At 55.0% G+C, this 25,847-nt stretch overlaps 5 protein-coding genes across 5 annotated transcripts; 4 read left to right on the forward strand and 1 right to left on the reverse strand.

The window, feature by feature from the left end:
* Positions 1–24: 24 nt before the first annotated feature.
* MONBRDRAFT_36947 (uncharacterized protein) lies at positions 25–3,230 on the forward strand (the record flags this gene model as incomplete). Its single annotated transcript, XM_001745456.1, has 3 exons — positions 25–338; positions 499–2,181; positions 2,406–3,230. The coding sequence occupies exons 1-3, from the start codon at positions 204–206 to the stop codon at positions 3,228–3,230; spliced, it is 2,643 nt and encodes an 880-aa protein (XP_001745508.1). The 5' UTR covers positions 25–203.
* Positions 3,231–4,220: 990 nt separating this feature from the next.
* Positions 4,221–14,417, reverse strand: MONBRDRAFT_25160 (uncharacterized protein; the record flags this gene model as incomplete). Its single annotated transcript, XM_001745600.1, has 27 exons — positions 4,221–4,273; positions 4,395–4,615; positions 4,733–4,911; positions 5,100–5,965; positions 6,078–6,297; positions 6,482–6,661; positions 6,744–6,850; positions 7,231–7,446; positions 7,552–7,726; positions 7,851–7,929; positions 8,046–8,164; positions 8,268–8,408; positions 8,513–8,602; positions 8,723–8,800; positions 8,922–9,086; positions 9,753–9,851; positions 10,172–10,372; positions 10,734–10,886; positions 10,990–11,070; positions 11,283–11,336; positions 11,448–11,822; positions 11,908–11,979; positions 12,025–13,250; positions 13,418–13,487; positions 13,674–13,726; positions 13,890–13,923; positions 14,022–14,417. The coding sequence occupies 27 exons, from the start codon at positions 14,415–14,417 to the stop codon at positions 4,221–4,223; spliced, it is 5,703 nt and encodes a 1,900-aa protein (XP_001745652.1).
* Positions 14,418–14,777: 360 nt separating this feature from the next.
* Positions 14,778–18,863, forward strand: MONBRDRAFT_25161 (uncharacterized protein; the record flags this gene model as incomplete). Its single annotated transcript, XM_001745457.1, has 16 exons — positions 14,778–15,296; positions 15,413–15,646; positions 15,732–15,806; positions 15,926–16,000; positions 16,096–16,252; positions 16,342–16,438; positions 16,587–16,658; positions 16,784–16,938; positions 17,055–17,096; positions 17,271–17,297; positions 17,380–17,669; positions 17,759–17,793; positions 17,875–17,978; positions 18,162–18,259; positions 18,393–18,516; positions 18,628–18,863. The coding sequence occupies 16 exons, from the start codon at positions 14,778–14,780 to the stop codon at positions 18,861–18,863; spliced, it is 2,340 nt and encodes a 779-aa protein (XP_001745509.1).
* An 807-nt stretch (positions 18,864–19,670) lies between these two features.
* MONBRDRAFT_32290 (uncharacterized protein) lies at positions 19,671–22,198 on the forward strand (the record flags this gene model as incomplete). Its single annotated transcript, XM_001745458.1, has 8 exons — positions 19,671–19,833; positions 20,058–20,227; positions 20,342–20,430; positions 20,632–20,704; positions 20,849–20,941; positions 21,078–21,138; positions 21,296–21,542; positions 21,687–22,198. The coding sequence occupies 8 exons, from the start codon at positions 19,671–19,673 to the stop codon at positions 21,892–21,894; spliced, it is 1,104 nt and encodes a 367-aa protein (XP_001745510.1). The 3' UTR covers positions 21,895–22,198.
* Positions 22,199–23,624: 1,426 nt separating this feature from the next.
* Positions 23,625–25,649, forward strand: MONBRDRAFT_25163 (uncharacterized protein; the record flags this gene model as incomplete). Its single annotated transcript, XM_001745459.1, has 3 exons — positions 23,625–24,107; positions 24,225–24,686; positions 24,804–25,649. 3 exons carry the CDS (start codon positions 23,625–23,627, stop codon positions 25,647–25,649), a joined length of 1,791 nt encoding a protein of 596 aa, XP_001745511.1.
* Between the last annotated feature and the right edge of the window lie 198 nt (positions 25,650–25,847).

Below are 25,847 nucleotides of genomic sequence, written 5' to 3' on the forward strand. Positions count from 1 at the left end.
GGGGGGGGGGGGGGGGGGGTGAATGGCAGCGGGGGGTAGCGGATCGCGTGGTCTTTGGCTGGGTTGGGCTATCGTGTTGATGGGACAAGAGGCGGAGGGGCAGGGGTTGGTGCCTCGGTTTGACATTGACAGCCTATCTCGCTCTCTCACCTTGGCTTTCGCATCAGATCAAGTACCGCAGGCATTTGCCAGGAAGCAGTGCCATGGCTGGCCTCATGTCGCGGCTGCGCGCGGCGCGCGGTGGGGATGGCCCGTCCGGGGCTCAGCTGCACTCCGAAGCCGGTCGAGCGGCGCTCTTTGACACGGCCCTGAGCAAGCTCTACAAAACCATCGACCAGGTGCGTGAGGCATTGCGTCTCATCGTGCTCCTCCAGAATTTCGCGGCGCGGGTACACGCACGCCACGGCGCTACCTTTGCGGCGGACTCGGCTTGATCTGCCCCGTGTGTCACCAAAGCCTGCGCTCATGATATCTTTTCCTCCGGCTTGTTTCGTGCAGATGCAAACCAAGCGTGTCCACCTGTTCAACCCAATCAAGACGGCCGAGGAGCAGCTGCAACAAATCTATCTTGTCCTTGAAGCCGAGGAGGCCAGCATCCACGATGGCATGACGGGCGCCTGCCTGCAATACCTGCTCACCTCACAGCGCTTGCACAACATTGCCAAGGGTTTGCTTGGAGACCAACCCCTGGGCGCACGCCTCGTCTGGCTTAGCTTCATACTCCAAGTGCTCAGTCACTTGAAACACCCTCTGCTTATCCACGCCGAGGTCCTCGAAGCCCTGAACAGCACCATCAAGGTCCTACGCCGTGATCAGCGTCGCTTGGCCCTGGCCGAAGCCAACATTTATATGCAACTCTTGCTGCGCCTTACCGAGTACCTGGAACGCAATCCTTCATGTCTCCCCCTTTTTCTGGAGGAAAAGCCCCAGCCGGCATTCCCCCTCCTTGCCGCGCTCATGCCCTTTGTTCAGCATCATACCGACGAAGGCAAGCTTGCTCGTAAAGCTGTCGTGACTTGCTGCCAACTGGCCAATCACAGTCAACAGCTTGAGCAGTTCCTCCTGCGCCATGAGATCTTCGCCGCAGAAGTCGCCGGCGCCCTCGCCGGCGCTTATTCCAATCTCCCCATGTCCCTGCCTGCGCGGAGTCGGAAGGCCCTGAAGGCCTGGGCCTACGGTGCCAAGGCCTTTTCGCACCGTGTGCCCCGCGCCGCGCACTACTTTAACGCCCTCACCTTTTGTGGTCAGGTTGTGCGTGCCGTGCCCTCCTCCGTGCGTGGCCTCATTCTCGACCAAGTCTACCACGGCTTTATGCTCAGCGTCTTACTCCCCTCGCTACACCACCGCGCACCAGAAGAGGCGGTGGCCGCCATGAACTACTTGCGCATCAGTCTCAGCAGAACACGTAATACTCCCTTGCAGGGAGCCTTTCTTCGCTTGTTACTGGCTAGCCAATTTGAAGGCTGCTGGACTTTGGACCGACTGGTCGAGCGCCTCGAAACTCTTGGCGAACAGAGCCTCACGGCCCTCAGTCTCTTCCAGGCTCTAATCCGCCTACACAATGAGGACGTCCTCCTTCGCCTGTGCCTACGCTTTGTTCACCGCCCTCTCGCACGCGCCGCTGCCGCCGCCTCTCGCCCGCCATACCCGGGCACCCTCATGCCGGCTGACTCGGGCTGCAACAGCGAGCCCGAGTCCGACATCGGCACTGGCACTAGCACGAACACGGGCGCTGCCAATCACACTGGCGCTGGCACCGACACAAGCACCAGCGTACATGCCGACAAATCCAACCGCGTTCAACTGCAAGGTGGCACGCATCCAAACGGGTCTTCAGACGTGTCTGCTTTTGCGCTGCACAACGCACTCGAGATGAGGGCTGGGCGCAAGCTGTTACAACTCGTGCCTGCACAAACAGCCATCTCACCCTCGGAACGAACTTTTGAAGGCTATCTGCATGCAGCGTCTCAAGGCGTGGATGCTGCCTGTGCAGCTTGTGCGACCTGGCGCCTCAGCTACCTTCAGCTTCGTCCCCACCAATGGCTCGGAAAGGAAGATTTGGATATCGATGCAGCCACCGTCAATGATAATGCTTCGGCCGTCTCTCGATGTGAGAGCGAGGGTCTTTTTCTGGCGACCTTGAGTCGCCTGACTCGGCGCATGCTAGAGCACAACCTGGCAGTACGTTTCAAGTGTCAAAATATGTTTCAGCGATTCTGTGTGCTGGGCTCTCTCTGCTCCCACCTCTGCCCCCTCGCGCTCGCGGTAGTCGTTCATCCCACTTTTTCATGGCTTTGCCAACATTTGGGCATCCCACCTCGATTGGCCTCTCACCTCATCTCCTTTTTTTTTTTCTTGTCGTCCGTGCCCTCCACATCGTCGTTCTGGGTCCATGTCGTTCCTAGACAAATCTTCTTCTTTCCAGCATCGTGTCCATGCTTGCATCCTTGCCCGTACCAGCGCTTCGCAATTATCTTTTGGATCTCAACTCGCCCTCGATCGAGGGTATCTCGTTCGTTGAGCAGCTGCACGCCTTGCGTGAAGATTGCCTGCGACTCTTGGCCGAGGATGAGGGGCTCGAGGCCAATCTTCACGCCTATCGCGCTGGTGCCGAGGGGTATTCTCGGCCCAAGCACAGGGTCAAGGCCCCTTCAACAACAGCACCGGCTTCACCCGCTCGTGGACCTCTAGCCACGTTCCACTCTTCTCGTCGTAGTCGCGATCGAGCGGCATCCATCGTCGCCCTTCCACCTCATAGTGCTGCCAATGAACCTGGCGGCGTCAGTACAAGTGCACCGACGCCAGCCAGCCGAGCCTCAGACGCCGATGGTGCTTCGAGGAGAGACGCTCGTCCAGAAGAACCGACAATCGACGACGAGGCTGCCACCACTTCCAACGGCGGTTTTGATGACGGTACCTCCGAGCAAGATAGCGATTCGGTCTGCAGCAGCTATTCAGGATCATCCTCGCATCGAGCAAGCGCCGTCTCTGCTTCTCACCCGAGCACACGCCTCACTGCCGCTGCGCTTGCCACTCTGGATCAAGAGCGCCCACCGCTCCCCAGCCCAGCACTTGGGGCCACCACGGACACGGCGCCCAGCGTTAGTGCAGTTGGGGACGAGATCAAGGACAGCAAGCGCCGTGCGCTCAAAGTCTTGATCGTGCAAGAGTTTGTGAAGGAGCTGGCTGCTTGTGCCATGGAACAAAGCTTGTTGGCTGTGGCCATGTAGTTTGTATTTATGACGTCCGGGTCAAGCAAAGTTGCCTCTTCAATTTTTTAATTAACACGTAAACTTTCATCTCACGCTCAGCCTGGGCCTATGTTGGCCAAACTTCATCTTGTCAGGAAGCACTCAGTGCCTTGTTGCTCTTAGCATTGGATATTTGTCCCGCTCTCAGACACGCTCACCTTTACATCAGGTGCCGATTGAGGACGACTGGCTTTTACGCAGTCTTGGCCAGAACCGACTCCGCCTCTGCGTGACAATCCAGGGCGAGAGGACAAACGCTCTTCTCTGCGCTGGCTTGTAGCGGGAGTGGCACCGCCAAAGAGGGCACTGATTGATTTAGCACGCAGCCTGGGTAAGCAAAGGAGGCCAGGCCTTTGCGAGGCTTGAAGCCCACACTCATGGTCAAGAGCAGGATGGCTGCTTCAGTCAGTGCAACATCCAAGACGTGGTCTACGCCTGCAGTCGAGGCCAGAACGTACGAATGAGAAGACGTCGCAAAAACAACAATCACAACAGCAGGCAGACCCACAAGAACAGAGCGAATAGCATGCACGCAAAAACTAGGCACGACAGCTATGCATGACTGGGCACAGGCCAGCGCACACACTTACCATATTGAAGGCGCAGCACGCAGACTAAAGGCGCAGTGCTGAAGTCTGCGCTCTTGGACGCGCGCCAAAGCCAGAGGCTGCTGTCATTCGCCAAGGTTACCACGAGGTCGCCAGGGCCCCCGGAGCGGATCTGAGTGACAAGGGCTGCGTGTGAAGGTAGGGTGACGACAGGCGGCGCAGAGGTTGAGGTCGTGCCCACGGGCGGAAGGCCGGCATGATGAAGATGATTGTCATCCCCTGCTCCCAAGACGGCAGGCGTCTTGCCCCCTAGAATTGCAAGCACAGCAAATGGCGGACGTTGTGAGGGTGGAAGCACTTGATTTCCCGGCGTGCGTTGCGCTTATCGCACCGTTTGGGATCAAGGCCAGGGCTGTCACGGTCACTGAGATGTGGAGCTGAAAAAGTAGTGGGGCTTCAAACGTTGAACCGGACCTAGCAGCCCATCAGAGCAAGCCATGACTACGGCGTTGCTCGCACAAGCATGTTTGCAAGGCGTTGCAAGAAAGCTGGAGAAACGGGACCAACCCTGAAACGAGCCGGTAGCAGCAGATACCATCCTCAAAGGTTCCCACAGCCAACCAGTCCTCGTTCGCTGTGAGAGTGGGCGTGGCGATACCAGGAACGACGGCGAGTGACTGCCGCTCTACGTCACTGTGTGGATGGGGCGGAATGACGGCAGCTTCGATGTTGCCGCGTGCGGTCAAAACCAATAATAGGCTCAGGGCTGCGCCACCAAAAGTTACATCGATGATGGTGTCGGGCAGTTCAGTGTTTCTGTTCGGCCGCACCGAGGCAGCACACACGACGCATGTAGTTCACAGGCAATAATGGCAGTGAGCTGGGTTGAGTCGGATCAAAATCGCGATGGCATGCAGCGCACGGCAGCCTTACCCAGTCACAAAGATATTGCCATCACCGTTAGCGCCCAGCCGCACAAGATCATTAGATGTGGCCCGCCAGCTAAAGCAAGCACCATCGGGGGCGGCAAGAAATCGCAACGTCTTGCTTGCTCGCCGCGAGAATGAAAACGTGCAACTGTTTTTCGACTGCACCAGCTCTTCGGCCAAAGACTGGAAGAAGCGAGAAAATTTTTGACCAGTTGACAAGCATGACGTGAGATGTGCGTTGTAGAAACGGATGCAATCTTCCCGAGGTTGCAGAGAATAGGGCCAGGGAAAGGGTCGGGTGGCGCTGGAGGATGGCGGATACGAGTGCAAGCGTGTTCATGGTTTATGAACGAGTGCAACTGCAATCCTACCTGAGAGGAGGGGCATGTCACTGCATTGCGGTGCGCCTCATTCTTTGGCTTGCTCTTCACGCTTGGTCGGCCAAAATTCAGCAGCGTTTGCTGTGTACTCTTGGGCGGCGCTGGTGGGGGAGATTGCATCGCCGGAGGGGGTGGCTTGACGCTTGGCTTGGATCCTCGTAATTGAAGACCTGTGCCCGAGGGCACGTTTTCTTGATTGGTATGCGTGCTTGAAGAAGTCGTGGACAACATGGGGGGAGGGGGAGCAGTTGGGGGCGGTGGCTTAGTCTTGGGCAGCTCGACGGCGAAACAAATTGCGCCTGGCTTTGAATCAGTGGGTGCAGTAATGTTTGGTGTTGGCGTCACTTTGGAACGCTTGGTCTTGGTCTTTGACGCATTCCTCCCACCACTGGCCGTTTCAGAGGTCCGTTTGAACATGGCATCGATCCGTTGGTGAGGAGCAACAGGGTCTGATGGCAAGTCCGGCAGCTTCTTGGTTTCAGGTTCAGGATCAGCGCCCGTTGCTGTTGCATCATTGGTGACGGAAGGCAAAGGACACGCTTTCGTAGCTCGCGTGCCAAACAGCGTCAGCTGTCGAGGCTTTTTGGTTGATACGGCCAGCGGATCACGAACGGTCTTTGGTGTTGATGTGGGCACGGATAAGTCCACACTGGCTGGGGGCAGCGTTGAGCCTTCTGATTTTAGCTGAGTCACACTCGGGGCGGATGAAGCCGGGATTACCGGTCGCCCTTTGGACCGGCCATCTGCGTCAGTCAGATTGGACACCGTTGAGCCGGCCTTGAATGCATGGGTGTATCGGGTGAGAGTTTTGATGCCCCCATCAAACACGCAAAGGCTGACTTGCTGACCAGCCGGGTCTACGGTCATGGCAAGGGGCACGGCAGATGATAGCAAGGGGGACAGTCAGTCTGGGCCTTTAGGAGACGGTGGGCTCGCTCTTGTAGTTGCGAACCGCATGAAGGGACCGACCGGGGTGCGCACGCAGGGAAACGATGGCATCGGCAGGCGAGAGGTTGACACGTGCATGGCCCGTTGGCATGTAGAAAGCTCGCAGGCGGCGTAGCTGCACCGCCGTCTCATCTTGCACATCGTCTGAGCCTGGATGTGCGCTCAGGTCGTGTTGACAGTGGCTGCATTGTAGTTGTTGCAGCCTAGCACAAATGCACTTGACAATGAGGGGCCAGCGCAACTAGAAAAAAAAAAAAAAAAACACGAAAAAAAGGCAAAGCACCACTGCTAACAGAAAAGGAAAGAGGGGAAGGGGAAGGGGGAAGAGGCAAGGGGCAAGGAGAAAAGGTTGTGCGCAAGCCATAGGCGTACAGGTTGAGCGGGGAAGCCCCGGGAGGACAACGCAGCTGAAGGGATTTGAGAACGTCAGCGGGCGAAGCCTTCAGTTGGAATCCAGGACAGTCACAGGGTGTGCCTGATATCAACGCCTGAATCTTGCTGTCGTCAAGGCACGGGTACAAGCCACGTTGCGGCTCTGCCTTGACGACATCTGGTGAGTCTAGGCTCATGTACTGACCCTGCTGGTTCTCTCGTTTGGGCTTGAGCTGCGTCCCCAGCACTTGAATGAGTGCGACGAAGAGGTGCAGGTCCACGGCACATGCAGGGCCCCGTAGCGATTCGACATACCAATGCAATACAGGGCGCATTGGCACGCTCCAGCCGCGCACGAACTTCGGACTCAGCTTCCATGGCCAATCCACATGGCTGTCTCCCCCGCTGCCTTTTGGCGCTTTCTGCCACAAAACAATTTTTTTTTTGAATTTTTTGTTCTTTGAGAGCAAAATGAAGTGACCGTTACTTTTTTAAGATGATTTTTCTCATTTCATGTCGTGCGTTGTGCGTTGGTGTGTGATGGAAGGAGGATTATGCGAGCATTCTTCACAGTGAATTGGGGTCAGAAGGGGTGGTGAGGCAGAACGCACAGGCACATGCACAGGAGCACACGGACACGCCTCAAAACAGATTAAAGGATGGAGACAGTCGGACACACTCGCTGCACAGGATCGCCTGGGGACTCATGACCAACATGGCTCAAGTGCCATGATCAAGAGGAACGCCAAGAGAATGCTCGACGTTTGAAGTAGGGCGGAGCCGCACGTGTAGCAGCGCTCACCGTACACCTTTTGAAGGTTCATGAAGATGACTGCATTGTTGGTTATGTCTGCCTGCAGTGCTGCCTCCAGCTGCGTCACTGTGGCTGCATGGTCTCCGTACACCGTGATGATCAGCGTCGCCACACCATCTAGCGTGGTCAAATCGGTAATGTTGAACGCATCAGCCGACAGTCCAAGAATGCGCTGCACGTCGGGTCCTACAGCCTTGAGAATGACTGCCAATGGATGCATTACGACCAAACGACGAGCTTGAGCGCAGGCCGAAAACGACTGTTAAGCACCAAAAGATTGCAATGATACATGGTGGCTGGGTCTCTCACCGCTTTTATTGTGGCGGGCGTAATCAGCGTCAATGTCGGTCAAAACCAAGCTGAGTTGCTGAGCGGTGGATTTAGCGATGGCGGGGCACGCATCAACAAAGCTGCGATTGCACTTTGCAGCCACCTCATCCAAGTGCCCAAACGTTGTGGCCAAGTCAGATGAGGAGGCACCGAGCTGCATGACCAAGCAAAATGCATTGTGCCGGTTAGTGCAAGAGGTACGGGTATGGCGGCAGTGCTGACTCAAGTATTCGCCGCGTGGCATGCAACAAGAGCGGAATCGTCCGCGAAAAGCCTACGTCATGAGCAAACTGCCGATATGTCGCGTAGCAGCAACCATATTCGTTGCGAACCGGGGTCCATCGGCGCTGGCAACCCCTATCAGTTCGCAAACCACGGGTGCAGGCACAAGCTTTTGCGTTGAGTTCCAAATTGACGGGTTGCTTTACTCAAGGGCCTGAACTCGTCATGAAACATGGACGCATGGTACAAACCAGGTACAACGGTCATCTGCAGGCACACGGTCACACATGTCTGGGCCCGTGTTGGTGCCTGTAGCTTGAAGCCCGACCGTCATGAGCCCCGCCACATCCTCTGCAACTTTCGAGCATAGCTGTGGCCAGGTTGCAATAAGTCCCCGGGAAAGAAGGGGGTCAGCTGGTGAGGGGGACGCTGACTCGGTGCCGGTGGCAGAGGACAGGCGAAGAGAGGACTACCTCTTGGTCGGTAGACCTAATGCAAGCCTGCTCTTGATAGACAAGGTCCTTGTCGGGCACGGGCATGGAGAATGCAACGGCGGCTGGGTATAGTTGTTGGCGCACTAGCATCTTGCTGGCGCAACGTCCCATCTCAGTTTCCTAACAAACAGTTGCCGGCGCGCAATATAGAGCCAAGAATGTCAAGCGCGTCAAGTTTCTTCAAGAAGCAGTTTGCGGACCGATTGTGCGTCGCAGCCACTCACGTGGCAAAGCGCCTGGCCAAAACGGGCCAGAGAGGTGTTTTCATCGCTGAGGGCTAGAACATTCGCAAGGCGTGGGTAGCAAAAACGCTCCTGATCCGTGCACGCAAGCGCATACCAAACCGAAGCGTGAGGGCAGCCACATGCGACCATAGGGGCATATTGTGTGCTTGAAAAGAACTGGTTCAAATTTTCTCATCCAGATAGGCTCACTTCATCGCGCACACACAGGGCCTCAAGGTGCATGTACTCAGTGGGTAACTCGCTCTCTGCTGCCATGAGGCTGAGAAACTGTCAAGCATCGAAGCGTAGATGAGGAGGAGCGTTTTGCGTGAATCGGGTGGCAAGTTCCAGCCACGTTACGGCAAGCCCAGGGTCAATAGCAATGGGTTTGCAACTCAGATATTCTGACTTTGTAGGCACAGGGGGTGCACATATTGCCCAGCAGGGACTCGCGCGCTGCAACGCTCAGGGATAGATTTTGAACACGGGGCAGCAGGCTATAAAAGCGCTCTTCGCTATACACTCCAGCGCAGTACATGTTGTTCTTGCGTGTACACGTGTAGTCAAACCGGCTCTGCGTTTTTCCCGGGTGTAAGATCAAGGTGCGCCCGTTGTTCATGCTCACGTGAAAGTCTGTTGCGCGCATCAACGTGCCTTCCAAAACTTGAACGCCGGCCAGTCAGTGCATTGGGCATTTATCATTGCGGAGAGGTAGCGATCAAAGGTGGCAGAGCAAGAGGAGCAGGTCTCTGCTGCCAGGGCCTGCGTATTCGTTGGCATTGGGTATTTGGGCAAGCATGAGGGCGGGCGGTGCAATCCAAGCGTCAAACTGTTCGTGATGAAGAGCAGAGGTCAAGCCACACCTGAGCAGTTTCGCCGGCATCTGCACGAAGAAGGCTGCGTGCACTTCGCCAGCAATCAATACCAAAGGTGGTCGACGAGATCCAAATCAAAGTGTCTCGATTCGTGTCGATGCAGGCCGAGCTCGGGCTATCGCACTACATCGATCAGGAGCACCGCACCAAAGAAGCCATTCCCCCAGCGTTTTCCGCCCCCACAAAAAAAAAAACAAAAAAACGGAGAGGTTAAAATAAAAGCCAGGCGGGGGAGCGGGCGGAAAGGACGTGGCAACATGCAATACCACATCAAGCATCAGATGGGGTCCAAGCATAAAGACGCTCACATAAACCAAAGCAGGGAGGCAGAAACACAGAGAGTTGGCCAATGATGAGTCGCGCACCTCGAGGGATTTGATGTAGACACGTTCAATCTCATCAAAGTTCGTGTCGTTCAGCACAGCTGAAACTGCGAGGCAGAAGCGGCTTTTATCGTAGAGGCGCTGGAGCGCGTTGCGGCAAGCGGTAGAAGAGCACAGGCCGGGCAGGGCCGAGGCAGTGGGCTGAGCGGCTGCAACAAGTGTCTCAAAATCTGAAACCGGGCACGCCTCGAGGACAGCTTCCTGAAGATCAGGTAGCACCTCACAGGGCGTGGCGTCGGTGGCATGCACACCCATGTTTGAAGGTGCACATACAGCAAGCGCCGTGGCCAGGCTCAAGAGTACGCCCAGCGCAGGGTTGGCGCGCTCATGTGAAGCGGCCATGATGGGCGACATGAAGCGCATAATATTGGTTCGATGCCAGTCTCCAGCCACCGCCCCACCAAACAACACTGCGACTCTCGCCAACGAAACAGAGAGAGAGAGAGTTTGAGAGAGTTTGAGAGAGAGAGACGGATAGAGAGAGAGAGAGTTTGAGAGAGAGAGTTTGAGAGAGAGAGAGAGAGTTTGAGAGAGAGAGAGAGTTTGAGCGAGAGTTTGAGAGAGTTTGAGAGTTTGAGAGAGAGAGAGAGAGAGAAAGTGCTCTGTACCCAAAGATCCATGCACGCAAGCAATTTGTTGATGTTGAACAACAATTTGTCATGATTCTCAAAACACGTCCATGATGAAGCATCTTGAGAAAGCCGAGGTGATGGCTGACTCGCCGCCTGCCCGGTGTGGCAGAACGAACGAGTGATTGACCCACGAGGCTGAGGTAGGGTAGAGATACAATTAAAATTCTTATCCATGCTCCCGAGAGTTTATCAATATACGGCGCCGAGAGAACCACGTTGCACGCATGCGACAAAGGACCGTCGCAGGCTCTGCGTCGATGTGTCACTGCTCAAGTGTCGACTTGCAAGTCTACAGCAAGTGGCTGCTAGCGTTGGATGGAGGGCCGCCCACCTCACTAGCATTTGATGCCGCCCGCATGCTGCCGTTAGGTTGAGGCTGATATTTGTACGTCTTGAACGTGTTGTAAATCACGCCGTCATTGCGCACCAGCAATAGTGGCACGGTGTAGCTGGCAGTACAGACAGCCTCAGATGACTCGACGGCCTATGGACAACCAAATGAGTCAGCGAGCACAAGTGGTCGCAGCAAAAGAGGTGGCCATCAACGGCTCCCTTGGGCACAGCGCGTTCCGGAAACGACCCCGAACCTCGGCATACGAAGGCGGCTTGCAGAAGAGCAGCTCCTCGCACCGGTAGTACGTGCAAGCAGGTGCCGGGCCAAAGAAAACCTAGAATCCGAAAACAAGGCCGGGCAAAAGTCAGCTGCAGCACTTGGTGTTGGTGACAAGACAAGCCACGTCGGCTCAAGAGCCTAGGTTCTGGAGCTCGCATGGAACCCGCATGTTTGCTTTTCCAATGACAGTGAAGCTTATACATTATTGTGGATGTGCAAATTCATGTATTTGTGCGCGAAACAGAAGACGGCTGGGGAGGAACGTACCGTCAACATGGTGCTGAAATGCTCGCCATAGAGCTCTACCATTGGTCCCAAGGACTGTTGCGCAGCAGCATCAAAGGGTTGCATATAAATCGGAACGAGAGCGTGTCGATGAGGTGGTCATGCGAGCGATTGAGCAAACAGCAAACATGTGTGCTTTTCCCCCACCTTGACCTCATCGACCAGAGGCACGGGCGTGATGGGCTTGACCATTTCGCCTTCAATGTGTTGAACAAATCGATCAATGGTGTGATCAAAGAAGCTGTACTCGAGGCGAGCTCCCGTGCAAACCGTCCAGATGGATTGCTCGGAGAGCTGGACACCGCTCCCCTTGTCCGCCTTACTGCGGGCACGCTCAAAAAACACCGAGGCTGAGCCATTGCTCGATTGAAACTTGAGGTACTCGGTTTCCTTTGTCTCAGGATTGACTCGGCTAATGGCCACCTTCTGAAGTTGGGAGACACACTCGTTGTCCACAGGCACCACTGCGTTGCGATCACAGCGGTGAATGGTGCAAACCATTTCCTTGTTTGTTTGTGCGCACTGTGAAATAGGGGCCAGAAGTGTGGAAGGTCGGTGAGCAATACATGCCACGTGCAAAGAGCTGCACGGCGGGTGGCGCACTTACCTTCATTCGAACTTGGCGATCGTAGACAATGTAGCGGTCGTTGCGCGAGGCAAGGTTGGCTTCGTTGTGTTGCTATCATAGTTCCAGGACATGAGAACCCCAAAAAAATATCCGTACGGAGGTACAAGTGAGTGTCAAAGGTGCGAGAAGAGAGGGAGGAGGGGGGTTGGGCACAGGCAAATGTGGTGCGGGAAGAAAACGGTCTAGCTTGGTCTCACGCACATTGGTATGATCGTTCACAAGCTTGAGCGCGTGCCAGCCTTCGTCCGAGCAATCCGGCTGGCCCTCCTCATTGAGGCGAAAATAGTATGTGGCCGCGTTGGTACTGCGCGAGCGATGAAAGAAGAGGGCTTCACAGCCGCTCTCCATATACATGTCCGAATGCGACTTGTTGCTCTGCTTCTTCTTACTCGGTTTGGAGATGACGCGCAACGGCTTGGAGGGGAAGGTGCCCACGTCGCGCACCTCGTTCGACTCGTCATTCTGAAAAAACACCTTGAGCTGTAGGCAAAAGCTCTTCCGCTTGTCAGTGTCAGGAATAAAGAGCTGACTCGCTGTGCCGTGAAACTCGCTGTCCGCCAATCTTGAGAGCGGAATTTCAGTTTGGTGGGTGTGCTCGTAGTTGAGGTGCATGCTGACAAAAACACGTGGTTCACCTAGCTGCGGATGGTTCCAGTTTCGCCCCGACAGGTGGATCTGCGGTGGCGGGCAAAAGTAGCGCTTCTCGTTGCCATAGCTCTTTTGAACCACACGGGGATGGAGGATGGTCAACTTCATATCTTGTGCGCCCGTGTGTGTCGATTCAAGGTACGCCTTAACGCAGCTCTTAATGTCAACCACGTTTGAGGATCCAGGGGTAGCGGAGGGCTGAGAAATATCGTCTTGGCCATGGGTAGTCAGGTCCGTGTTGCCGAAATAAGCCGCTTGAGACACGGATGCTGCTTGTGAATAGTGAGGCATGGTGCTTATGGTTGAAGATATGTCTGAGACCAGGGGTTGCATGTTTGAGACCATGGGCTGCATGTTTGAGGCCACGTGTTGCATGCTCGAGACCATGGGCTGCATGCTTGAGACCATGGGCTGCATGCTTGAAGCCACGGACTGCATGCTTGAAACATGGGGCATGCTTGAAGCCATGGACTGCATGCTTGAAACATGGGGCATGCTTGAAGCCATGGACTGCATGCTTGTAACATGGGACATGGTGGTGGTAGCCATGTTGTAAGAGGTGTCTGAGGTCGGCGGCAAGTCCGAGTACATCTGGGCCGAGGCAGAAGTGCCCATGCTCATTTGAGAGGCCAATGTGGGAGGGTACCCGGAAACATCTCCTCGGTCTAGAAGGGCTGTCGACGCAGCAAGCGAGGGCAACGGAAACAGTGATGAGCAAAATGCCTCAGGGTTGGGTGACAATGAGAGAAATGGGGGTTTAGAAATACCCATAAGAAGGGGCTCCCTCAGGATCGGGGTAGGTAAAAGGCTGGTATGTTGGGAGCAAGAACACAGTACTTACATGCAAAGTTTCCATCCGCCAATGATGGGAGAGCCTGGCTCACGATGGGGTTATTCGAGGCAAAATCAAGCTATTTTGCAAAGTAAGCGGTCCAATCAGTCAAACCCGATAGATTGCCAGGTGAAAGTGGGTAGACATGTGTGTGTGTGTGTGTGTGTGTGTGTGCCCAAGAAGGTTGAAAGGTCATCTGCCCAATAGCAAGGGAAAGCCATAAAGCCATGCATGCGGCATCGGGAGAAGGTATTGCATAGCGCACCGTATCGACGGCAGAAACACCAGTCATAGTTGGTGGCGCATACATTGATGGGTCTACATCGGGCAAGGGTCATTACAGGGTGAGTCTGAGAAGCGATGACCTTGAAAGACACAGTCATGCATGTTGTTGAGAGCGGGGTTGAAAGCCAAGTGCCTCGCTCGGAGGCCCAGGCCTTGGCATCATCAACCAGGCAAGAACGTCAGAGGCAGCACAAACCTTGGTACATGGAGTGGTCGCCGGGTTTGGGCAGCTACGTACAACCGATGGCGAGTGAAATCCAAATCCAACCGCCATGAGAAGTCAGGGATATCAAACGAGCGATGCGCTGCCGTGCACATTCCAACCAACCTTGGCGAGCGGTGCCCCGGGATCAAAGTAGTTGCTCGAAGTGGCGGGCACATGGTAATCGGAAGCGGTTGATCGCTTGGCCATGGTGACAAAGTTGAACCTCCCCCACCAAATCAAATCACGCCGCAGCACACTGGCAACAAAACACCTCTTCCCCCCTTCTCCTCCTCCGGGCAGCAGGCAGGCCGCAAAAGGCAGCCAACGCTTGTCGTCACCCGAGACCCCTCTCTCTCTCTCTCTCTCTCTCTCTCTCTCTCTCTCTTTGATGCTGTCGTGGCCCGTCGTCAGACAAAAGAGAGAAGTGAGAGAGAGAGAGAGAGAGTAATGTAGAGAGAGAGCGAAAAGAGAGAAGAGAAAGGAGGAGACGCTTGAGACAGGTGCGTCAGGTGCTGACATTATTATCACAAACCGTGATAATTGACACACTCATGCAACAAAGTGACAAATGGTAGCATATACAGATAAAGTGTAATGAGAGTCACACTACAGACCACACTGCTACTTTGTCTGACTTTTTTGGTTCTTTTTTTTTTTTTTTTGAGCGGCGGACGGGCTGCGGACGACGGTGGTCGGCAGCGGGCGGCGGGCGGTGCTTCTTGGGTACACGGCCGGCGGGCGGCAGGGTTGGCATCGCCTTGCAAAGATTCAGAAAGAATTGGGTCTTTTGATCTGCCTGCAAGTTGTTTTCATGAGTAGGATCGAAGAGATCTCGTCCTTTTCGTCACGAAAGCTTTTGGCTCGCTCAGCTGGCACAAGATGGCCTGGCCGTTGTGTGCCCGTGCTGCGTGGCAGCGGCCTTGGGTCTGTCTGCTTCTGGCCGTGTGGTTGGCTACGATCATCTTTCCCAACCCGACTCAAGCTGAAGAGAGAATTCTACGCCGACGCAGCCAATTTGATATCATCAAGCAACACGCCAGCAAGTATCTTCCCGAGGTCAATGTGACCGAGGTGGTGGAACACCTCGCGTCGCAGCCTCAATTGCCTCCCTGGATCTCCCAATCGACCGAACTCTTGGTCCTCTGTGGCCTCAGCGCAGTCGGCGCTCGGCCCCTGCCAGCTCTCGGATTTATTCTCCTTGGTGCTCTTTTGGCCTATCTTGCTCTACGGCGACACCTTCACCGCGAAAATCTGACTGTTGAATCCTGTCGCTGGCTCAACGCGTGGTGGGCGCATACCCAACTCGACTACAATCAAGAGCGCATGCTTGAAGCTGCCGCTCAGCTTCTCAACAGCACTCTTCATGGTATCAAGGAATCGCACCTCGCCACCACCCAGGTAAGGCTCTCCCCGCCCCTGCTGGAGCAATGTTTATTTGCACGTGATTGGTTTCTGGCACGCCTTTGCCTTGTAGCTCATTTGTGCACATGCATCCGGTGGTGCTCCCTCCACAGGTTCGCTTCAATGTCACGCGCGTAGACATGCCTCCCAATTTTCGACCCCTCCTGAGTGGGATCCAGGCCACGCAAGTTGCTGTCGGTGACAGTGATGCTGTTCGTCGCGTGCGTGTCCAACTCGAGGTGAACTTTGATCTGACACAGGCAGATGAAACTGATTCAATCATGATCGCCATCGAGCTGGCCAATGGCCAACACAGCGATATTCGTTTGGCGGCCTGCCGCGGAAAGGTTTGTGTCCAGCCTCACCGGCCAGTGCCCGCCACCAGGCCCACGCATGACATGCTGACTCGTTGTTTTTGCATGCATCATTCAGGCGGCCATGTGGTGGGAAACCGATCGCAGCACGCCCATCATCAACCTCAGTGTGTTGCAGATGGATGTCCTCGAGGTTGAGCTCCCGTCCAATCTCAAGGCAAGCCCCGAAACCCGCCTTTCTTATCTTTGGCTGGCTGGCTGCGCTCCAGCTCACCCGCCCCGCCTTTTGCTGGAAACATCATCTCCACCCAGGCACCTAGAAAAATCGTCGAGGCCAAGTTGTGCGCGGCGCTTGAAGCCTGCATGCAAGATCCCGGGTCTCTCAAGGTCAGACCGAGCTTAGCCTCTTGTTCGCGCTCGAGGTGCCAGCTCAGCTCACTGCCCACCGACTGAACCCCTGACCTTGCTTCCACCCTGCCCAGTGGCCGGCACGTGATGTTGCCTCCGTCCAAGATTCCACGAGTACGGCCATGGGGCCAACGTCCAGAGGCTCCCTCAGTGTGGCTCCTGTGAGCGTTCGTCCCAAAGTGAAGATCACCTCGAGTGGACAGCCCACGGGCCGTTCGCTATACGAGCAAGGTCCGTGTATGGCGCCTATTACCGTGACTTTGGCCTCTGAACGTCTCTCGCCTCTCGCCTTGACCCAACTCCGTCGACCCCGCACATAGATTCACACGGTGCAGGGACGCTGAACGTGCGCATTCAGGGCGCTCACCTCAAGCTCGACGAGGCCATCTCCACGCTGGCTGCGCTTTATGTTGACGCGTAAGTGCACCGTAGCCTCCTCGTCTGAAATCACAACGCACGAGAAAATTTCTTCCAAGCGAAGAGTGGCTGAGTCATTTTCTTTGGGTGAGCACCGCGTCAGAATCAGGCTCATGGTCGTTGATTTTGATGCTGTTTTCTTCCTCAGGCCCTTTCAGGAGTGCAAGACTCACAACTGCCCCGAAAGTCTCAGCCCCGAGTACAACCAGGAATTCTCGCTGTACGTTTCTGCACCTGCCTCCTCATCGCGGCGTAATGCTTGCGTGCTTTCCTCTCTCTATCTCGGGTATGGCTTTGACCGGAGTGGAGTTGTGCATGTCTGATTGTGTGACTCGGATCTTATAGCGAGATTGGTGAAGAGTCAGAATCCATTGCGGTGCACATTATCGATGCCAACGACGACAACCATGTTCTCGGCTTTGGAAGCATCAGCGTCGAGGAGCTGTCCCACAAGCCGTCAGGTCATGTGGTGCAGCTGACCGCTCAGCCTCAGGCCATGGGTACGAACTCGACTAGGGAAAGCAGCGGTTAGGCTATCAGCCAGCTGGGCTAGATTGGGCGTCGCTCATTCTGTGTACCTACTATCTGCCCTCTTGCATGTGCTTCGGGCTTTTAGGCGTCGGTCGAGGCACAGTGCAGTTGTTTGCAAACTTTACCCGTAAGTGATTGGGTTCCCAAAGACCCCTTCTTGGAATACTTTGAAAAGTTTTTTTTATTTTTTTTAAAAAAAAGTTCTGAATCAGGCTCTCGTAAACCGGCTCTTTTTCATTCGGCCCACTTGCCTTGTTATGAAACACACGCACGCGCACGCTCGCTCTCTGCTATGAAATAGGTGCAGCCCGGGAAGTGCGACTTTCAAGTATGTCGAATGTCGTTGCTGTCAGCACATTTTGCACCCCCTCCCACTTCTTCACAGCTCACGGCGGCGTTGTTTTTGACAGACCGCATGGAGGTATCAGATGCTGGAACCGAGCCTGAGGCCGTGCCCATGTCGCCCGTCCTCTCGCGCCTGGCCAACCCCGGCATGAGCCGACACAACTCGACGCAGGTGTTCTCGCGTCGGCTGGCCCTGGCCCCGCCCTCTGCACGCCGGTCGCGCACCCGACGGAGTGGACAGGGTGGTCTGCGCTCTGTGTCGGATGTGGTGCCGTATGACAACTCTAATGCGGAGGGAGCCGCACGAGAAGCCTCAACACAGTCTGGCTCTCTTTCACGTAATACACTGAACCAGGTGAGCATCTCACGTCAGGCGGTGAGAGTTGCATGAAACACACGTGGCAGCTGATTTCGCCACCTCGCTTCAACGGCTACGTTTGCTAGGAGGCTTTGAGACAGCTGGATGACGACTTTGACCGGTACGCGCGTACGCGTTCAAATGCAGGCGCGATCTCATTCAAACGCCAAATGCTCAAGACTCTGAACGCCTTTTCCCTCAGGTCACGGGGCCGAGATAGCATGAGCATGCTCTCGGGCATTTCGTATCAAAGTGACACCCCTTCTGCATTTATTGACCAATTCCACGAGGAGATTCTGGCCACGGGTACGATACGTCTCTCGCGCGTTTGACGCGATGCATCTCTTTGCTGTGGTGTGCTGTTCCCTTTTTTGATTTTTAATTTATAATTTTTTCTCGCTGGCTTTACGGGTCACGTCACAACACCCATCTGGATTGATGGTGCGCGCCTGCCGCTTTTAGGTCACGGGTGGCCTTTGGATGGCCCAGTCTTGGAGCTGGTTGAGACTTTTCACACCTATGGCTCTCATCTACGGCTGGCCAACGCCCACGACATTGCACCACCGGTGTCTCGATTCACCGCCAAGGTGAGTGCCAGCTGGGCTTTGAGATTGTGGCTCATGACTCATTGCTCGTGGCTCGTCATGGCTCATCATGGCTCGTGGTCTGAATTTGTCCTCGTCTGTCTTTTGGGGGTTCCTCGGTGGTGCGGTGTGCTAGACGCGCCGCAACTTTGTGTCCAAGCGACACGCCTTTGTGCAGGTGAAGCCCGGGCGTGCCATGGCGTGCAATATTACGGGCGTGCACATTCGTAGCCGCAAGCAGCACCCGCTCCAGTGTCGCTGTACGTCCAGTGTTTGAAACTGCCTCGCCTTGCCTCGTCTTTTTCCTCGTTCTTGTTAGACCGTGTTGGCATGGGTCTCATGTCGAAGCCCCTCGTCGTTTCCGAATGCAGTTTGTGGAATGATCGTCGTGCAGGCCGCATTGCCCAAGTTGGAGGACTTGTGCACACAGTGCCAGCTGCCTGATCTTCCCGGGCCATCCGATCCCCGCAATGTGCTGCACAGTTTTAGCTTTACGGCCGATTTTGCCAAGAGACAGCTGCTCAACAGTGCCTCAGCAACCAGTCCGGGGCTGGGGCGGGCGGAGAATGGCTTGGATGATCATGCCAACTCAGCCTTTGTTTACTAGGTAGGATATGCGGAGAACTACGCCGTGACCGATTTTCAGGGCCATCAGCTTGACTTGGCTTGGGTCCAGAAAGAGGAGGCACAGTGGTGTCTGGTCCGGCCCAAGTCCGTCTGCTCGTCATGCATGAGCGGAATGTGCCTGGGTCCTGTTACTTCGGCTTGGCACTTTCTACATCTTGTTTTGCTTTTACTCTGCTTAAGTTGACCTTATAAACCAAGCTTTTCTGCAACTTCTTATTCCTCACCGACTTAAACTCCTGAAAAATCTGACATTTTCATCCGTTGCAACTTTGGAGGTGCGTGAAGACGTGCAACGTGGTTGTTGTTGATCACGAATCAAAACTCGGCGGGCGGCCATCAGGGTGAACTTGAGGCCGGGGCAAGAGCGCCCGCGCAGCGCGCGTGTGTGTGGGATAAAAGGTGAAGGGACGGCGGCCAGATTGGCTGTGGTTGGAAGGGTGCGTGGGGGTTAGATTTTGCATCCGCTCGCTTGCCGCAAATGTGTCTTTTGCATCAGCAGCAGGTGAAGGGGGGAGGGGGTTGCGGCGCGAGGGGTTGCTTCCAAGATGTGCACGGTAATGTCTGCCTATCTTCAGGCCCCGCTGATCACTTTGTGGCTGGTTCTTGCCACGGACTTGCTGTGCGTTTGTATTGTGCAGCTGCAGTAGCCCATACCTCTTGGGTCAATCTCGAGAGCGAGATTGGGGTGAGAAGGGCAAATTACAACAACCATCGACCGCAACTCGCAACGGCTGTCCGTTTGGATTGTACCCGCCTCAAACCTTTTCAGACCATTGTCGTCGGCATCATGGCCCTGCTCTCCGTGCTTGTCGATGCCTGGTTGGCTGGCGTGTTCTTTGCCAGCGGTCTGCTGTGCGTTGGTCTGCAAATCTTGACACTTCCCATTTGGGTCTTTTCGCGCAAACATTATCGCTTGGCCAACTCAGCCATCGTACAACTCTACTGGACGGGTGCGTGCCTATGAGGGGGCGAAGGCGTTGCATTTGGTTTCTGCCTCTTTCGTCAAAACAAGTTTTCCTTCTTCCCTGCGCTTCCGATCCATTGCGGAGAAGGAGACAATGAGCAGATTTATCGCTTGAGCTGGGCGTCAGGCTTGGAGTGGGGATTGTGTATATTCAATTTTTGGGCTCGGTCCATGAGGGGGCGCACTCACCTGGTTTTGGGTGTCCGGTAGAGTTGTTGTGGATGCTGGAACAATGGTCCGGCTGTCGTCTGGTCGTGTATGGCAAGGACGAGGACCTCGAGCTCATGGGTACTGAATCAAGCGTGGCGCTTTGCAATCATGTCTCCAATGTGGACTGGCTCATTGGCTGGCTCTTGGCCGACAAATTCGGCGTGCTCGGGGTACGTGTATGCTTACGCCCGGGGTGCTAAGCAAAGCAGTCCTGGCAGTCTTTTCACCACACGGGAAGTAATCGCGCGAGCACACACGTGGCTTGCTCATGCATTACGCTTTAGGGTGCCAAGTGCTTGCTGAAGAAGGACTTGGCCTTCTTACCCGTACTGGGTTGGAGCTGGTGGTTCCTGGAATATACCTACATCTCCCGGTTTGTATTGAAATCTGGCGCATGACAGCGCTGACGCTTGGCGCCGAGTTAAGTTTTAACTCTGAGCGTCCCGTCTTGTCGGACCACTGCCTTTCATCTTTTACTTGCACAAGCAAAAGCACGCCTTGCTTTTGATGCTGGCCGCATGTTTCATTTGTCAACGCCCTCGTCCTCGCCTCCTTTGGATGCTTGGATTGTCAGAAATTGGGAGAAGGACGAGAAGAAGATTCACCAGGGCCTTTCGCGCTTGCAGGATTACCCCTTGCCTTTTTGGGTACGAGTGCGCCGCAGGGATGAAGCAGAATGATGGGCTGTTTGTTTTTTCTAAGCCATAGCTTGACCGGCTATGGTGGTGTATATTCATGTCTGCGCATGCTTGGCCGGCACAACTGTATACTTTGCAACATTACGACTGCAGGAGGTGATTTATGCTGAAGGCACGCGCAAGACGCCGGAAAAACATGCCAAGGGTCTCGAGTTTTGCCGCCGCAACAACTTGCCCGAGTTTCAGGTTGGTACAAATGCATCACGCTGTTTGTTCTTTGTGTATCGTGCGTGGTCACCTGCTGTTGAGCGATCGAGTGTCATTTTTGGGATGGCTGACGGGCCGTGGGGCATGTGGGATGCTCATGTTTGGAATGTGGTAGCACGTCATGTACCCTCGCACCAAGGGCTACGTTGTGGCCATGGAAGAGCTGCGCAAGCACAGTACGTTCTGTTGATTGATGTCCTTGCTTTGGCCACATCCCTGGTCTCTTCGGAAGAGGCTGTGTCACGTTGACTTTGCTCACTGAGGTTTTTTTTCGGGGGTTTTTTTTTTAAATGTCGTTCTTTTTACTTTCCGTTCTTGTTCGGCGGCGTTTAGCGCAAAGCGTGTTGTGCTGTGTGCTGGCCTTTCCAAATGGCGAGCCCAATGCCATGTCGATCTTGTCAGGCTCCAAGGCGTGTCGATTGGATGCGTATGTGTGGCGAGTGCCAATTGAGCAGGTGCCTGCGGATCCCGAGGGCAGTGCCCAATTTTGTGTTGATGCCTTTGCTACGATGGATAAGGCCTTGGCTTATCATGCGGAGCACGGCTGCTTTGAAGAGAAGCGCCACGACATGCCCGTGCGGTACGTTTGGCGTTCCTCTTGATGCGGGATCAGCGGAATCAGTCGATGGCAGTTGAGGCAGAGAAATTGTGGCGCATGTGTGCTTTTACTTGTCGTACATGATCGATTGCCTGACTCATCAGATCATATGGTGTGAATGTGTAGTGCTCGCTCGGCCTATGTCTTTTGGGGGTGGTCCATCTTGTTTGCGGCCTTGCTGGCCATGTATCAGGTGCCGCGGCTGTTGGAGGGCCACTTTTCGCTTCTGTATGTGGGCGGGGCCTTGGTGTTGGCAAGTCAAGCTTTGACCCTTTTCTCAATGCGCTTTGAGGCCAAGAGCCAGCTGAAGAGCAAGGTCAAAAAGACCGCTTAGGTTTCCGATGCTGCTCTCTTTGCTGGTTGGGCATTGTAGCGATCGCAGGCCTGGTATTCCTGTCATCTCACGGGAGCACCAGCCCAAGTTGCTGGGCCAGTGAGGCTGTGCATGTAGTTTTTGGGTGGGCAGGCGGAGGCTTGGTCTTGTTTGCGATGATGATGATGGTTGTCTGTGTTGTAGCTTGTGCCTTGGACTGTTGACTCTTCTTGAAATGGTGTTTGTCAGCCTAACTCACTGACGGGGGTCATGCGAGGACTTTTGATGAAAATCGAGGCACGCGGACTTCTGTCTGCTTGTATGCAACCAATTTGATCGAGGCAGGTGCATGAGAACAAGTGTGCGTCATTGGCATGACTAAAATGGACCAGCTCCTGGATCAGGGCTGATGAGCGCTGCTATTCTCGTCAGCAAATGCTGGAGTTTGGAGCCATCAAGGTCACTTGGAGTTTGCCGTCCTTATTCTTGGGAAGGATGTGGCACGGCACAACAAGCACGCAGACCGCTGATTGATGCAAGGGACATTCTTTCGATGGCGGGTCCAGTGTGGCTATCACCTCTTTGCTACTGTTTCCCCCTTTCTCAACAGACTCTCTGCCTTTTCTTCAGCTCCCCATTCAACTTCGCAACCAACCCCAACCTTACACACAGCACCCTATCAGACACAGTTTAGCGCAACAATGACATCTTCGTCCCAAAGCACGACCCCAAGCCTTGATTTCCCCCAACACGTCAGACAAAGAGAGAGAGATCGGTTTGAGAAAGAGAGAAAGGGAAAAGCACAACTACCACATGTATAGAGAGAGATTGAGAGATTGAGAGAGAGAGAGAGATAGAGAGAGATTGAGAGATTGAGAGAGATTGAGCGAAAAAGAGAGAGATTGAGAGAGTTTGAGAGAGAGATCGAGCGAAAAAGAGAGAGGTATCAAGACGGGTCACTCCTGATGTACGCAAGGCCCACTCCGCGCCCCACACATGACAAATTCGTGTTTCCACCGAAATGGAACCTGATGCCGAGTTGGGCTCTCGCCATTCCTGTGTGTGGACACTCAAAATGTTGGACCCCCGACGAAATCAAGAGCCAATCGCCAGCAGAGCGAGAGAGAGGGGTCGAGGGAGAGGGGGAGATACACACACGACCGAGAGGACCACGCACCCCCTTTTGCTGTTCTAATTTGGCAGCGGCGAGTTTGCTCGCCCATAGAGAGAGTCAAGGACAACCAGGCACGGACAGGCATAAATGTCTCAACGACCAGACAGCCAGGCAGACAGACAGGCAGCAGCCGCAGACAGAGCCGCAAACAGACAGGCAGACAGAGCCGCAGACGGACAGGCAGGCAGGCAAACAGATAGACAAACAGGCAGGCAGACAGACAGGCAGACACAGATCCAAACAACAATCGACTCCCCCAAACCACCACCACCACTTTGTGTGTGTGTGTGGTTGCCGACCACTGTTGGATCTCTGCTTCCCACACGACCCGCTCTTGCATTTTCTGCTTGGTTTGGGGAGTATTCACCTCACCAACGCCTCTCGCCACCGCCAGCTCGCCTCTCGCCACCGCTTCGCTCCTGTTCCTGGCTGCCTCTTTGCTCCTTTGCCATTTCTTCCTGGCCCTGCGACCTCTTGAACAACAACAACTCGACCTCGGCCTCTCACTTTTTGAGATCGTCGTGGTCGTGATCGTGATCGCCTTTTCTGCCTGGCTTCCCTCCCACGCGTTACAATCATGGACTGCGCTCGCCTGCAGGAGCACCTTGCCCAGCTGCTCGAGCACGACACAGCCAAGGTTGTTCAGCATGGCTGCATCGTGCGATATCCCACTCTGAAAAACGCATCGCAAGTGGTTGCCGAAATCGGCTGCCAGCCCACCCCCGCCCTTCTAAGCAAGATTACAGACCAAGACATCAAGCTCTTCTTTGCCGCCACGTTCAACTGGCCAGAAGTTGCCCAGGCCTGCGCCGCCAACCCCACCCTCCCCAATGTCTTCCTCATCCAAGCCACCCTCACGTCCATCGAGTCCCAAGCTCTGGGCGTGTTTGAGATTCTGTACACCGAGCTGGATCGCCGAAGCCCCGACAACCTCGATGGCGTCGCCAAGGAGTGTGTCATGCAGCTTATCCTGGAAGGCCGCATTGCCGTTATCAAGCAACACCAGAGCCAATGGCCACCTGCCCTCGTTGGCCAAGCCATCATGGAACGCCCTCGCACGGTTTGTCTACGTTGCCTCGCTCACCACCCTGCCAATTGCCCCCCAAGGCTGGCCCCTCGTTTCTCAACTCACCACCTTCACCTTGTCGTCCCATGGCGTTTTTCATGCGTCCAAAAGACCATCAATGATGTCGCGACCATGCAGCATCTTTTGGAAATTAAACTGAGCGAGACTGTCTGCCAAGAGCTCTTCTTGCGCGCCATTGAAAATGACAACTTGGAAGTGGTCGAGTGCTGCCAGCGGCTTGGCTACGGCACCAAACTCTTCGCAGCCAAGCGTCTTGCCCTGGTCAAGGCCATCGCACTTTCTCCTGCCACCATCAAGCTGCTCGACCTGCTGGGAGAAGCTCATGTTGCCGACGGAGACTCGCCCTTGTGTGACTCGGAGTTTTGTACTGAACTTTATCTGGGCAAGCCCATTATCGTCTTGGCCTGCCGCCGCAACAACATTGAATTGGTCCGTCGGCTTCTTGCATCCGCTGGTCATTTGCTCAGTCCAGAGGATCGCATCGTCATGCTCTGCGAAGTCCTCGAAAATTCTCGCACCGAACTCTTCCAAGACCTTGTGGCCTGGGATCCGGTACGCGCAAGCCCCCCCCCCCCTTTTTTATTATTATTATTTACATGTGATGTTACAAACCCCATTTCTTCCCTCACCTACCTTATTTGTTTCATCTGTTACCGTCGTGTGTTTCAGAGCCTGTTGCGCCCCGAGATGGCCCGCAAGGCACTCGGTGCGGCCATGTGTTCTTCTGACAACCAGACCACCGAACGTGTTATCTTAGCCGCCGACCTCAACAAGTCCCACGAACACATCGTTTACAACGCCGTCCTGCACGCAGCGGGCCAATGCGAGTGCGTTGAGTCTGCCCTCAAGCTCATTCTCGACTTGACCGACATTGATGGTTCCGAGCTGCTGGCCAATGAAGTCCTCGAGGCCTGCATTCGATCCAATCAGATTGGCTTGCTGACCCTGCTCTTCACACGCTACAGCCTCGATATTGATCCAGATGAGCTGGATGTCTCGGGCCTCATCCAGGACGCTGTCTTGCACGGACATCGCGATATGGTTGCTCTCCTCTTGGAGCACCTCCGACCCGCCTCGAGCTCTCTCAAAGCCGTGCAACACCAGGCATCACGCCGCCGCTCCTCGGCATGTGCTGGCGCTTTCCAGGCGCTCGACTCATGGATGGAAACTCAACGCCGGTCCTCTGGCAACGACTCGCCCGCCCGGCAGCGACGTGGTGGCAAGCCTGGCCTCGTCTCACATCGCAGCTGCTCCTCCATGGAAACCCATCTCCGCCCCAACCTGACCACCATCGTGGACACTGCTGTCTTGGCTGCCAGCGGCGGTGTCTCACCGCCCACAAACCGCCGCCTGTCGCCCTTCACACGTCGTCGCATTAGTGGCCAACTCACCGAGGTGCCCTTTACTGCCCCGCGCCTCAACGATGACGTGGCCCTATCTCTCGTCACCAACATTGCTTTGGGTCGCTTCAACAGTTGTCTTGAAGACTCGCGCGACACGCTTATTCTCAGCTAACAGAAACGAAACGAATTTTTGCCGCATGTTAGTCACACAACCTTGTCCTCACAATAACACATATGAATGACTTTATTCTCTTGCAGACGTTGATTTTTTGGTTGTTTGTTGTTTGAGTCGTTGTGGGTAAATACCCGTTGGTAATGGTAAAGCCTAATTGACCTTTTGATTGGAAACTGGTACGTGATATGGTGTGTA

Source organism: Monosiga brevicollis, genomic scaffold, assembly GCF_000002865.3.
Source record: "Monosiga brevicollis MX1 MONBRscaffold_9 genomic scaffold, whole genome shotgun sequence".
NCBI classification, from domain to species: domain Eukaryota; class Choanoflagellata; order Craspedida; family Salpingoecidae; genus Monosiga; species Monosiga brevicollis.